Genomic DNA, 13,715 nt, shown 5'->3' on the forward strand with positions numbered 1-13,715 from the left:
GGGACTGGCAGTTTGTTTTTTAACAAGCTGGAGTCTGAGAACCACTGTCCTAAGGTGGTGGTTCTCCTCATCAGCTGCAGGGAATACTGATGCCTAGGCCTGATCCCCAGATTCTGGGACGCAGCCGTGACTTTGGCATTTTTAAAAGCTCCCTTTGTGATGCTAATGTGCAACCGGGATTGAGAACCCAGCTGTAGTCATTTTCCTATTGCACGAGGGTTAGAATCTGCATTCCCCCCCACCCCCCCCAGCTGCTGTAAATAATGAATGTTACAGCCAGGCGCACCCATTTTCTGCACTCAGGAATTCAAGTGGTGCTTTCAGCTGATTGAAGCATCATTTAATGTTCCAAAGAAGCAGTTCCACAATTAACTCCAACGCGTTCTGGCCCTGACCCAATTTATCTCAACAAAGGAGGAAAGAGCAGCTCTTGTTCTGGGCGTCCAAATAGCGCTGGGGGTAAATGAAGCCAGCAGCCCAGAAAGATCCAAACAGGCAGGACTGGGCTTTTTTTTTTTTTTTTAAAGAAAAATATGCAAAATGAGGAGTGCTTTTCAACTTCTGGAAACAGGTTTCTTTCAGTTTATTTGCTTTTGTTTTTAATATGGCATTTCCTTTTCAGGTCTCAAAGTACACAGTAACGCTGTGTCAAAGAAAACCAAAAGCACACACCAGCATTCTGAAAACTGGTTCAGAAAAACAACTAGGAGTAAAGTAAAGGTAAAATGAGGCCTACGATTAGTGGTGATGGGTTGTAAGTAACCTCAAGGAGATTCTCTGCAAATATAAGAACAGGAAAAGAAAAAAAAACTGGTCTTAATAATGCAACCCTGTCCAAAACAGATGCCTGCATTGGCTCATCTCCGAAGGTGGCCTGCGGCAGGTTTTATGGCTTTATGTTAGCAAATCTGGAATTGGTTTGGGAAAATGGGAGCAAAGAGAACGGCACATTATTTAACTCTTTAGTGTCCAGAAGTGTAGTACACGGGCTACCCTGCTCCCCCCTCCCCAAGAAAGCGGCGAAACGAAGCACAGACCTGTGGGGTTCCCGGGGTTGATGATGCACAGCACCTTGGGGTCACAGTGGTCTTTGGCCTCCTGCACGGCCCGCCGGAGCTCATTCACATTTAGGGCCCAGCAGTTCTCCTCGTCCAGGTAATAGTTCACCTGGACGGCATCGAGCTCAGAGATGACTGCTGAGTAGAGTGGGTACTGTGGGATGGGGATCATGACGCCCGTCCGCGACTTGCCGCCCCCGGAGACCAGGATCTTCAGAATTGTCTGCAATAGAGAAGCCATGTCTGCAGGGACACTTCCACCCTGCCCTCTTTGGGGGCTGCCAGGCAGACACCATGGGAGGCCTCACCCCCAGCCTCTGGCCAGCCGCCCAGCGCAGCCCACGTGAGCCGCTTGGCTTCCCTGAGCATCACTTTCCCCATCTGTAAAATGAGGCTGCTACGAAGAATAAGCAAAATGAAATGCTTTAACGTTCTTAGCACAGTAGTTAAAAGACTCAATGCTTCTGCTTTATAAAGAGGTCTTCTAAAGCACTGGTCCACAAACTGGCCCTGTCTCAGAATTATTCTGACCTCAGCCCTTAAGCTTCACCTGTCCTGGTGAAGAGGAGTGGCAGGAGTCTGTCTTGTTAGTAATTACTGTTGCCGAAGGTTGGACAGACCCCTGAGCACGGAAGGGATTGTCGAAGTGGGAGAAAATACCCATCTACTACCAGCAGGTGGTGCTTCAAGCTGGTTGTTTCCACAGCTGTGTGGGCTCAAGGTTTGCAGCACACCAGAGAAACCAGGCCACATCAGTCCTATGGGCTACTGGTGGACGTGACAGTAGTTCATAACAAACGCTCTTCTGGCAGAGGCCCCACCTTACACACAGGCTCGGTTCCTTGCTGCAAGAATGCCACTGCATTAAGAAGCTCAACAACTTGATTCTTTTCCCTAAATCTTGAAGACACCTCTCTCCCCTGCGGCAGGACCTCTGTGTGTAGATGGGCTTCTCTGGGAATTACAAGGGGCTCTGACGGCAGAACACAATGGAATGTGCCACGGTTAGAGACCTGAGCCCCAACACTCGAATCCCAAATGCCACAAAAGCCTGACTTAAAGCCTGAAGACCACTTAACATTGCTGGTCCTGCTTCCGCACAGGCTCCAGTAAGAGTTGGATGCATCTGAAAGGTTTTGGGAAAGGATTAAAGCACTCAACAAACATTAGAAACAAGAGCCTTGAAGGGCAAAAGACAAAGATAACCATTAAAGGAAAGATCAGTACACACTCCCTGAGGAGAGAAAATAAGTGAACTGAAGGCGCTCAGCACGGATGAGGCACAGAGAGAAGCATGCTACACAGGAATGGACCCAGGACTTCAGACCCCTCTGCTAGGCACACTTTGATACCAGTCCCTCTTCAATCCATCCACGGGTGACCCCCAAGTCACCTCTTTCCCCTCCTCCTAAACACTCCCTCACACTGATCAGGCCCCTTCCCTGCCAAAGTTAAAACTTAACATAAATCTAATTATCCATCTTACGTCACTCCCCCCACCTTCAAATCCTTCCATGGACACTGTTATTAGGACAGTGACCTAAATCCTCAGCATAGCTGCAAAAGACCTTGGGACTTGGGCTCCAGTTGCCTCCCTAGTCCATTTTTGGAAGTTCTGGCCCTTGCTACACATGCTCATTTACCCAACTCTCCATCTCCAACCACAAAGCTTACTAGCTCATGGCCCCTGCACATGCTGACCTTCTGTTTCAAACACACTCCGAGCCCTGCCTCCCCTGCTCACGCCTACATATCCTCCAGATCTCTGCTTATCCATCCCTGGAGAATCCTTTCTGCCCCCACAACCACTCCTGCCACCTGCTGCCTCTCCTGCAGTATTTTGTCCTCTTCACCCAGAAGAGAAACTGAAAGTGTGTGATGAGACATTTATTTATGTGATATGAGGGCTAGTCTGATCCAACACAAGTGTGTGTAGGCAGAGGCCAAACGTGTTTGGTCCCCACAGTCTTCCAAGCACCTGGTACAGTGCCTGGCAGAAAAGGAATACCAGTAGTACTAAGTGAGAGAAAGGCCAATGCACAAGTGCCCCCGGCTCCTCTCCAGCTGGACTTGCGGGTGTGCACTCTGGAGGGAAACCAAGGCTGTGGGAGTATCCAGCTTCAAGAAGACTGAACGGGGTAAGGACAGCAGGGTGGGGGAGGCAGCAGGAACTAGAGGGTAGCGAAGCCCTCCCCCCGGCCCCTGTTCCTGCTGGCATGCTCACATGCTTGCCCCTAGCACGCAAGGCTATTCTTCATGTGGGTGAACGCTAGATAACACGTACAGAAATGCCGTCACTGGCTCCAGTGGTCAGGTAAATGTTGTCCGGGTCTGCAGGCACACCACCGTCTCTCCTGGTGATGTAGGCGGCCACGTCTTCACGGATGCAATTGACGCCCTGGCTAGCACTGTAAGAGCCTGTAAGACAGTGACAAGACAGTGACTAGAGAGGCAGGATGACTGGTGCTACGGAGTCTCTGTGCATCTCTGCTACGTCTCTGACGTAATTAGCGAGGGTGGGGCTGAGGAGGTCTTAGACGGGACCTAACTCCCCACTACTCTAGGCTGTGGAATCCTGGCAAGTTGTTTAATCACTTACCCAGGCTTCATCCACCCACCCTCTCATCCATCCATCCACTCATCTGCCACTATCTGTTCATCCATCCATCCATCCACCTGCCATCCCTCCATCTGCACATCTGTTCGTCGACCCACCCATTCACCCACTCAGTATTCACTGAAAACCCACTATATGTCAAGCATTATTCGAGGCCCTGGTTTCCACTCAGTTAAATGTTCCCTTACCTGTTTTATCTACCCTTGTGGGATTTACACACGTCCTACAACAGTATAAATCATTACAGCTACGCTTGCTATGTCTTTATCACCACTGCCTACACACAGTTCCACACAACCTGGAAGAATGGGTTGACCCAAAATGGTACCAACTGCCAACCCCAGGAGATCAGAGCCCTGGTCAGTACTAACCACAGATCCCCAGGGCTGCTGGGCAGGACTCCCTTACCTCTATTCCATGTCAACAATATTCTTAGGCTATCATTTGGATTAAAATCCAGACTACCATTTACATTTAGTTCAAAAACAGGCAAAGCTAATTTACGGTGCTGGAAGGTGGAACAGTGGTCACCACTCTGTTGGTGGTGGTCTGACTGCCAAAAGGGCACAAAGGAGCCTTCTGCAACCCTGGAAATGCCCAATGTCTTGATCTGGGTGGAGGTTACACCCAGATGTGTATACGACTCTTTGAGCTATACATTAATACTTCTGCATTTTACTGTAGGTTTGCTATAACTCAAATAGGTTTTTTTAGGTAAGCCACTATGTTTTGTTTTTCAATTTTTTTTTTGTTTTATTTATTTTTGAGACGGAGAGAGAGCACAAGTGAGGGAGGAGCAGAGAGAGAGGGAGAAACAGAATCGGAAACAGGCTCCAGGCTCTGAGCTGTCAGCACAGAACCCGATGCAGGCTCGAACCCACAAACCGTGAGATCATGACCTGGACCGAAGCTGGACACTTAACCGACTGAGCCGCCCAGGTGCCCCAAGCCACTAAGTTTTTAGAAAGAATTTGAAAATAGGTACCTGGCCATGCACAAGATATGGTAGCAGTCTCAAAATGGTGAGCTGAACTCTCTGGGGAAGTGAACAGGAGGCTGGGGGTTAGAGGTGGGAGGCAGATTTTTCACCCTATATCCTTTTCCACCGTTAATATTTTATACCACATTTAAAAAGAACCAGCCTATTCCTTCAAAGTCTACTGCAAAACCACCACCAGGAGGCAGGATGGGGCTTCTTTGGGCCTCAGTGGATATCAGTCCAGGCCCTGCACCCTGGAGGCGCATGGTTTGAGGCTGAAGAGGAGCAGCCTCTGTGTGAAACTGGCTCCCACTTCCCCTCTGATCAGCTGTAAAATGGAGGGGGGGGCAGCGGGAAGGCTAAGCCAGTTCTCTAAGGCTCACAGGCAAAAGCGAACCTGTATCAAATCTGGGTGGTGGGTGTGGCCTCTTTTGTTACATTACTTTGGGTATTCTATTGCAGTTGAAATATTTTGTAAATTAAAACAGTGGGAAGTGCAAATGCTGGTGTTAGGGAATTGTTCCTCTACTGACTGACTGACTTTGTTTCCGAGCTCCCATGCTCAGAAACCTCCTAGGACTATTTCCCTAAGCCTTCTCTCAATGCCCTCTTCTCCTCTCCATGGGGCCATGGGGTGAAGCCTCCCCTTCCTTCCTGTCTCTAGCTCATCTACTTCTCTGAATTCCTAAGCCCTCTGCCATTGGCAAACTCCCTGTCCCTGTAGGCCATGACCTTCCACCCTTTTCCTTTAGCTTTTCTGTTATGCTCCGAATTACACTGGTCCTTCAAAGCCCAGCCTCTCTCCTGACATGCAATTTCTCCAGTTACTTTATTGTCTACACATGAAGCCCTGCCCGCCCCCCCATCTTGACTATAAGTTCCCTGAGGGCAAGGGCCCGATTCTTCTGTGCATCTCTGCTACAGCACCTATCGCCCTGCTTGGCCCACCACACCACACCCCTGCTTAGGACCCACTGCCCTCAGGCTGATGGCAACCTGCCTCCCATGGTCTACAAACCGGCCCCCTCACAGATTGCCCCATCCAGACCTCTTCCCTTGATCACCCAGTTCTTAAACCTCAGGGCCTTTGCACATACCATTTCTCCTGTCTGCATTTGCAGGTTCTCTATTTCTCACCCTCCACATGAATTTGAAAGGTATTTGCTCCTTAAACCCTCCCTGGACATTAGAATCCCTTGTTCAAGCCCCATCGCTCTCTCCTTTTTCTCTAAGAACTCATGAAAACTAGAACACTTTTTGTTCTGAATTCTTTTTAATGTTTGTTTCTCCCAAATCTGACAGTGAGCTTTGTAAGCATGGAAACTCCATCTACCTGGTTCACCAGGGTCCCTCAACACCTAGAGCAGTACTCAGGGAGGGCTAGATAAGGACTAGATTTCAGCTTAATCCTCCCTAAGATCCAAGATCCAATTTGAGAGCGGGATTCCTTGTCAAACAGATAATAAAGAAAACTCTAGTAAGAAGTAATTTTGAAGGGCAGGATAAAAACATCTCTGGGTGAGCTCTAAGACCTTGTGTGTGTGTTTAATAATCCCCACTTGGGTCAGGGTAGCCCTGGGCACACTGACATTTTCCATTTCCTTTGCCCTTACAGGCAGGCAGGTGCTCAGGCTGCCCAGCTTAGCTGACAGATCACCACCCACTGGATGACACTGCCCTGCCCCCGGGGATGGACAGGAACTTGTAGCAACCCCCAGGGACAGGGCTTCTCCACACCTGACGAGGGGCTTCAGCACATACATCAACCTTCTTCACAAATCCAGGAGAGGAGTACAAAGTACCTCCTAGTTTAAGAATGAGGAGAGGGGCTCAGAAAGCACCTGCCTCACCTATCCTCATAAGGTTTTCAGAAAGAACTCAGTGCAGGTCCCCCAAACCCCAAAGGCCACCTTTCCTCTGGCTACAATACCCCAAGAGGAGACTCACAGGAACATGGCTTCTCAAACTCCTTCCCACAGCTTGCCTGACAGAGCTGTAAAAACTTGATGGAAAATAAAAAACTTTATGAGGCTTCCTCCATGGAACAAAGAACTCCTCCTCCTTCCCCAGACATTCCTCTCGGACACACAGAAGGCAAACACTCCCTCCTCCTCTCTCTCCTTGCAGCTTCCAGGAGGCTTAGGCCCAAGGCCAAGGGGTCTTTGAGAAGCACCTTTGTCCTCTGGGCTGGGAAGAGGGTACAGGAGGACAGGAGCCTGGAGGCCGGGCCTCTGGGCTTGTTGGGCGGCTCTCTACCAGCTTGTGGTTTAGGCCTTGCCACACTAGGGGCTGGCCCACACCCTACCCAGGCTGACAGGCAGGAAAGCAAGGGGCAGCTGGCCCCTTCCTGAGAAGGACAGTGAGCAGGGCACCTTGGTGGCACAGTCAGTTAAGCGTCCAACTTCAGTTCAGGTCATGATCTCATGGTTCGTGAGTTTGAGCCCTGCTTTCGGTGTCTGTGCTGACAGCTCAAAGCCTAGAGTCTGCTTCAGATTCTGTGTCTCCTTCTCTCTGCTCCTCCCCTCCCCCAACAAAAATAAATAAACATAAAAAAAAAAAAAAGGATATTGACCAGACTTGGACAGAGGGCTGGTGGGATAACCACAGCAAGGAAAGTAAGCATAAGGCTCTCAATAAAGGGAGAGAGCAGGAAAGGGGAGGACAGAGGCAGGGAGATAGCAGAGAGGCCCAAAGTAGCTGATCCTCTGCTGAACAAGCCACAAGACCCCCTCTCCCACATTCTAGAACATTTAGGCACATGTCCTAAAAAACCTCTAAGAACAACTTTTTCCTGGGGTGAGGAAAGCTGGATGCCCTGTGTCCTGTGTAGGCGCTGAGCAAAGGAATGGGGCAAAAACAAACAGAACAAAGATCCATGAGATGACAACAAAGAGCCGGATGGCCAGAGACTGGAAATCCATCTCAGCAGCAAAGGGAGAGAGAATATCATTTTCACAAGTACAGGGGCCAACTTCTGGGGCCTCCCTCCACGGAGCCCTCTGGTGCTTGGTGCTCTCCCTCCATAAGGAGGCAGGTGGCTGGCCATGGGCTTCCGGCAGGGAGGACCAAAGGCCGGGGTGGTGGGAGCACAGCCAGAAGGAAGGAAGCCACCAAACAGGGGCCACAGGCATCTCACAGCACTTCCCTTGCCCTATAACTGACCGCCACCTCCTGGATGCCGGGTGGGGGCCACAGACAGGCAAGAAGGCTGGACAAAGTCGCACACTGTGCTTTACCCAGCCGCCTGTCACTGAGGCCAGTCCCTGGGTTAAACCCTCTCCTCCGACAGAGGGCTCAGCTATCCAAGCTGGCGCCCAGGTGTAACATGAAAAGCCAGGCAAATGTAGACTCTTGACCCGATGTGCCCCGACCTACCAAAGAGGGCACTGACCTCACTGCTTGGCTAACAGGAGGTTAGCAGAGCACAGACAAGAAGAGGAACACTATTTTTCCTTTACTCTGCATGTCAGCATCCCATGCACATTCACACACTCGCTCACATGAGCAACTCTCCATTCGGAGCCAGGGTCCAAGCCCACGCTCAGAACACACTTCCATTTCACACCCTCTGGGACCCGGCCAGTCGGGGGCCTCACCCAGGCTGTTTCCGCCACAAGCCTGTAGGATCCTCCGTGCTCGTTTCTTAGCATCTTCTGGGAAGCTGGGGCTGTCCAACAGGTTTGGGTAGGTACAGAGTGCCATGACCTGGGGGAAGAGAGGTGTGGCTGGGCTCCCAGGACACCCCCACTCCAGAGCCCCAGGAGGTTTATGGAGATGGCAATTCAGGAACATGCTGCAGACGTGCTCCACACGGGCTCCAGCCAGCAGGAGGTTGGGGGTGGGTAGGTAGGAGCACACTGGCCGCTCAGGAGCAGGAGAGATGCTGAAAGGTGGGGAACATCATGACCTGGGCTTCGGGCCCAAAGAGGGTCTTCCAGAAGAGGAGCCAGGGGACAGAATGAGCCTATTACCCAGTCCCTGGCACCAACTCTTCCAAAGAGGACAGTAGTTCACACACCAGGGGGCTCCTGAGCAGGGGCCAGGGCTGAGCAAGCAGGTGAACCCCAACTGACAGGAACATAGAACCCTTCCTAACTCACAGATTAACTGTCCCCGATCCCCATGCCCCTTTCTCACCATCATCCCCTTTCCTGGCCAGAACTGAAAGCCGATCAGCTTTCTCATCTCTATAACAGAGAAAATCACCCTAACCTCACAAATTAAGAGGATTAAGCAAGGAAATGTTTGCAAAAGTGCTGGTAAACCCCAGCTCACTGGGCAAGTCTAAGCTAGCAGCTTAGGAACTGTGCCAGGACCACTACGGGGAGGGTGGGGCTCACAGCTCTGACCCCAGCTGGGTGACTTCAGGCAGGTGCTAGCTTCTTGGAGCCTCACTCTTCTTCATTTGTACAATGGGCAGTGACCCCGCCAGCCCTCCTCCCAGGGGCACTTGTGAAGGTGAGTGGAAATGCGTGAAGGTTGCAGGAGGCCAGCATCAGGCGGGAGAGGCTAGGCTTGCCATGGCCAGTGGCAGAGCAGGACTTGGGAGCGTGTCAGCCAGACAGAAAAGGCTGAGGCAACAGGAGCCTCTTCATTTCCAGAGGCCCAGGCATGTGTGGGAAGTATCTTTTGCCTCTCTTCTCCAAAGCTGCATGATTCCAGGACAACCAGGTTCCCCCAGCCTCCTCCCGCCTCCACTTCCCTGGCAGAGCTGCTCTATTTGGTCTGATCCATTTCCCCATCCTGGGCCCCGTTTGGGGTCTCATATTCGCAGGCAGTGGCCACAGGTGGGGAGGCCAGCGGACGTCCTTCAGGTCAGCGCCAGCCTCGGTTCTTTTCTTCATACTCTGTGTGTGCTCCCTGAGCTAAGGTCCTCCAGGCCCCTCCCCCACAGCCCTTTGTCAAGAACAGGGCAGGGTCGCCCCTCCCTGTGTCGGCCCCTACAGCAGGAGACACAGGCTGGGAAAAGAACGGGGGCCTTCAGTGCTCAGCTTCCCTGCCTGCTTGAGCCTGCAAATCTTAACCACACAAGGACCATATTTTGCTCCAAAAAGGGCCCCTATTCTTCTCTAGGAAACAGCTTTCCTCACAGCTGGTCTCCAGCCTCTATTCAAAAGGCCCTATGGCATTCTCCCACCCTGTTTTTTCCCCTCCAGCCCACCAATCCCACAATCTCAGCCCTTGCAGCATCTTTGCGGTTGGTGCTCAAACTGAAACATTAAAACTGCCTCCTGGAGACCTCAGGAGCAAGCTGGGTCACATCAGCAAGGCAGCCAGGGGAGCAGCGGCGGACAGTGATCACAAACCCCACCCTCTCCTCACCCTCTCCTGCTGGTCCAGGGATGAGCACTTTACACTCATCATCACACTGAGGCCCCCGGCTGTGCTCCCGGGCAGTCCTCTGGTGATCTCCACTTGCTCAAAGCCACACAGCGGGCAAGTGGCAGAGTCAGCACTGAAACTCGGGATGTCTCACTTGGGAAGCTATGTCTGGACTCCCACATACCACCTCCCAGCCCATTGGGCTTCTACCTCTCCAGGCTGCCTCTCTGATGCCCTCCGAACTCAGTATCCAAGACCATGGACCATGGAAGGGCACTCCTGGGAGCCTGGTTACACTAGAGTAACCCCAAAATGAGTCCAGGAATTCTAGACACCTTTGGAAGGGGAGGAGGTTGAAGGAGAGACCCAGGGGACATCAGGCACTGGAGGGGGACTGCTACTTCAGCGGTGCCTCCTGTGAGGTCCTGGTGTCCGCTGCGTCCTGAGCAGGCTGGAGAGAAATGGGCTGGCTCTACCAGCCTTTAGTTCCTTGCTTTCCCAGTAGCTTCTGCTCCTGAGGCCCAGCTTACCTGTCGGAGGAAGGTTATTGGCTGCTGGCCCATGGCCTGGGCATCCCCAATGTTGGCACGGATGACCTCAGTGAATGGTTTCTTGATACCCTGAGCAGAGAGAAGGCAACAGGTGGTTACTTGGAGACTCAGATCCTGGATTCCAGAAGCCAAGCAATGCCCCCACAGGATATTAATAAACACTCCTATTTTGAGCCTTAGCAGGTGTCAGGCATAGTGCCAAACCCTTGACATGGCTAGCCCCATTTAACCTTAACCACCACCCCCATGAATAAAAACTAGTATTAATCTCATTTTACAAATGAGGAAAATGAGGCTTCAAAGTGACCTTGCCTGAGGTCACTCCAAGATCACTCTTCTTAATCACTAGGCTCACTGCCTGCCCGACCCCACCCCCCACCCCGTTCTGAGAAGGCCGGAAGAGCTCTGGGGCTGCCGCAGCACCCTGAGGCAGTTGCTGCAGGTCCAGGACCTGCCAACTGTGGCCTGAGGGCTGACTAAAACAGGGTCTTAGAGCAAACGTGGCAGGAGGAAGGCAGGCAGGAGTCAGCAGCAGAGGCTGCCAAACATCAGGGAGAGGCTCCCACTGCTGTCCCCAAGTGCAGCTCCACCTTGACAGCCTAAATAAATGGAAGGGGCACTAAGGCCACCCTCCCCTCCGGAAGACCCCAATCAGCAGGGACCTCTTGGGTGGTTCCCTTGCAACCTGGCTTTGCAGAATGAAGAATGTGGGCTAACTTTTACTTAAAAATAAAAGGGGGGTAGTATCAGGATGGAAAGACCTGCTGATGGGCAAACTCATGGCCACTGCTTGAGCAATGTGTTCAGCACAGGAAGGAGGTCCCAGAGAGGAGGAACTCAGAGACCCCGTCAATAGCAACATCGCTGGGGGTGGGGTGACCACAGGGCTCCTGACTGCTGCAAAGGAGAAAATGCACTTTGGATGGAGGATTGTGGAGATTCCACAGAGCTCCCTGATAAGTCCGGAATTAGCCACTGGAAGAGTAAGAATCAGCAGCAGATTCCAGGACCTCCCAGAGCGGCTGAAGGATTATCCAAGACAAACAGTACAAAAGCACCTGGCAGAGTACAAACATCATCATCTTACAAAGCTGGACCAAGGACGAGGCTGAGAGGGTCATGGGGGAGGAAGAACGAGGTGGGGCAAGGAGGTGGCAGGACCGAGGGGTGGCCTGGGTGGAAGGCCTGGCCACCTTCTCAACTCCAGCTGCCCTCTCTCATGGGCCTGCTAAACACAAACTTTAAACATACAATTCTATGGCTTTGACACTTGTCTGTCTTTCACACAGTGTATGAATAAAAGCACCTTTAGAAAACTTTCTCTTTTTGGGGCACCTGGGTGGCTCAGTCGGTTAAGTGTCCAACTTCGGCTCAGGTCATGATCTCACAGTTCATGGGTTCCAGCCCCATATCGGGCTCTGTGCTGACAGCTAGCTTAGAGCCGGGAGCTTGTCTTCAGATTCTCTCGCTCTCTCTGACCCTCCCTTGCTCATGCTCTCTCTCTCTCTGTCTCAAAAATAAATAAAACATTAAAAAGAAAAAAATCTTTCCCTTTTTTAGAATCAGTAATGTATACCTTAAGTAAAAAACAGTGGCCCTAAGGGATGAAAGTAGCTGGCACACCAGTTTTCCGGACCCCTCATCTGCCATCCCTAAGGCCCTCCCGTATAGAAATTCTTCGGCTGCTCTAGAGCAAAGAGGCATGGGTGGCTGAGGATGGTGTCTCAGAAGTGGCCCTAGACCTTCATAAATAGGGCTTGATGAGTCTCCAAAAGTTTCTGCAGGAAAAACTGCCTTTTAATTCCCTTGTGTCCCTTCTGCAGAGCTCTTTGGAGGTGGACAATACAGAAAGAATGGGAGAAACAGCCAAAGGGTCCTGAGGGCCAAGACACGGGGTGGCTCCAGGGATAGGCCAGGAGTGAGAGCAGGCACCTTGGAAACGGGCTGTGAGGCGTGTGGCCTCAGGGCTCATGCCACAGTTGGTAGGCAAGAGGCTGGGGATGGGGGAGGGACCCAGGCCACTGTGTGCAAAGGGGCAGGCCTGACCCAGCCCTTGGCACTGGCCTGGGCTGTTGGCACAGGTCCCTCTATTAGCCTGACTGAATTGCACAGCCCTCTAGGCGCAGCCAGCTGAACACAGGTGATTTCCATGGTATGGGCATAGTCCGTTCTTTGGCAGGGAGTAAATCCGTCACAGTTGAGAGGCAGGAACAAACACACAGCTGTGGGTTCTCAGCTAGCACAATGCAGGGGGAGAATGATGCCTGGAACAAAACGCTGGATGTTCCGTTCCTGTCCCTCCCTCTGCCCTGCTCAGCCAAGTCAGGGCCTGCTGACAAAGAGCCTGGGAACACTGAACATCTCTTTTCTTGGGTCTGGGTGCCCACAGACCCCAGATACTTTGCTGTGATGGATGTGCTGGGGGAGGGGTAGGAAACCTGCTCCCATGAATGGGCAGGAGACCAGCCAGCCCAAACGGCCACCATATAGAGGAGACTGCTCTAGGCAGACTTCTGTATCTAAGCACTCAAGATCTACAGGCGATGGGAAATACCAAAGAGCAGAAGACAGACTCCTGCTCATACTGACTCATCCAGGTCTGACAGGCACACCCAATGCTAACCTTGCTTCAGCCTAGCCCAGGGGCCTGTCGGGTCAGCACGTAGCCACCTAGTTTCCTCTCACAGTATCCTAGAACCCATCTAGATAATTCACCTGCATATATCCCACCCAGAGCTGCCTCCCTGTGCAGCAGTGAGATGAAGGTCCCACCCAGGGGAGCTCCCTTCCCACCATTCAGCTTAGGTAGGGATTGGGGGAGTAGGCCCGGGGTTCTAGGGATTCCATACTTCAGCGCGTGTTAGCAGGGAGAAGGAGAGACTGCCATTGTCTTCCCAGCTCACAGGCCCAACATCACCGTTAGGGCTCAGGGAATAAGATGATTTTTAAGTTTATTTTTTTATTTGAGAGAGAGAACAGAGAGAGGTAGAGGGAGAGAGGGAGAGAGGGAGAGAGGGAGAGAGGGAGAATATCCCAAAAAGGCTCTGCGCTGAAAGTGCAGGGCTCGACTTCACAAACTGTGAGATCACGACCTGAGCTGAAGTCAAGAGTTGGATGCTTAAGCGACTGAGCCACCCGGGCGCCCTGGATGACAGGTGATTCTAACAGGCACAAGGCAGTTTCCTTGA

The 13,715-nt window shown here is 51.9% G+C and overlaps 1 protein-coding gene across 2 annotated transcripts in view; it reads right to left on the reverse strand.

Moving 5' to 3' along the window:
- GPT2 (glutamic--pyruvic transaminase 2) overlaps positions 1-13,715 on the reverse strand; it is a 34,558-nt gene that overhangs the window by 15,748 nt on the left and 5,095 nt on the right. For both annotated transcript variants that reach the window (XM_029925583.1, XM_029925584.1), the window contains exons 3-6: positions 10,507-10,596; positions 8,251-8,359; positions 3,343-3,476; positions 1,038-1,281 (exon numbers count right to left, since the gene is read on the reverse strand). In XM_029925583.1, the coding sequence (XP_029781443.1) occupies positions 1,038-1,281; positions 3,343-3,476; positions 8,251-8,359; positions 10,507-10,596 (577 nt within the window). The remainder of the gene's footprint in view (positions 1-1,037; positions 1,282-3,342; positions 3,477-8,250; positions 8,360-10,506; positions 10,597-13,715) is intronic.

Source organism: Suricata suricatta, chromosome 16 (genome assembly GCF_006229205.1).
Source record: "Suricata suricatta isolate VVHF042 chromosome 16, meerkat_22Aug2017_6uvM2_HiC, whole genome shotgun sequence".
Classification (NCBI taxonomy): domain Eukaryota; kingdom Metazoa; phylum Chordata; class Mammalia; order Carnivora; family Herpestidae; genus Suricata; species Suricata suricatta.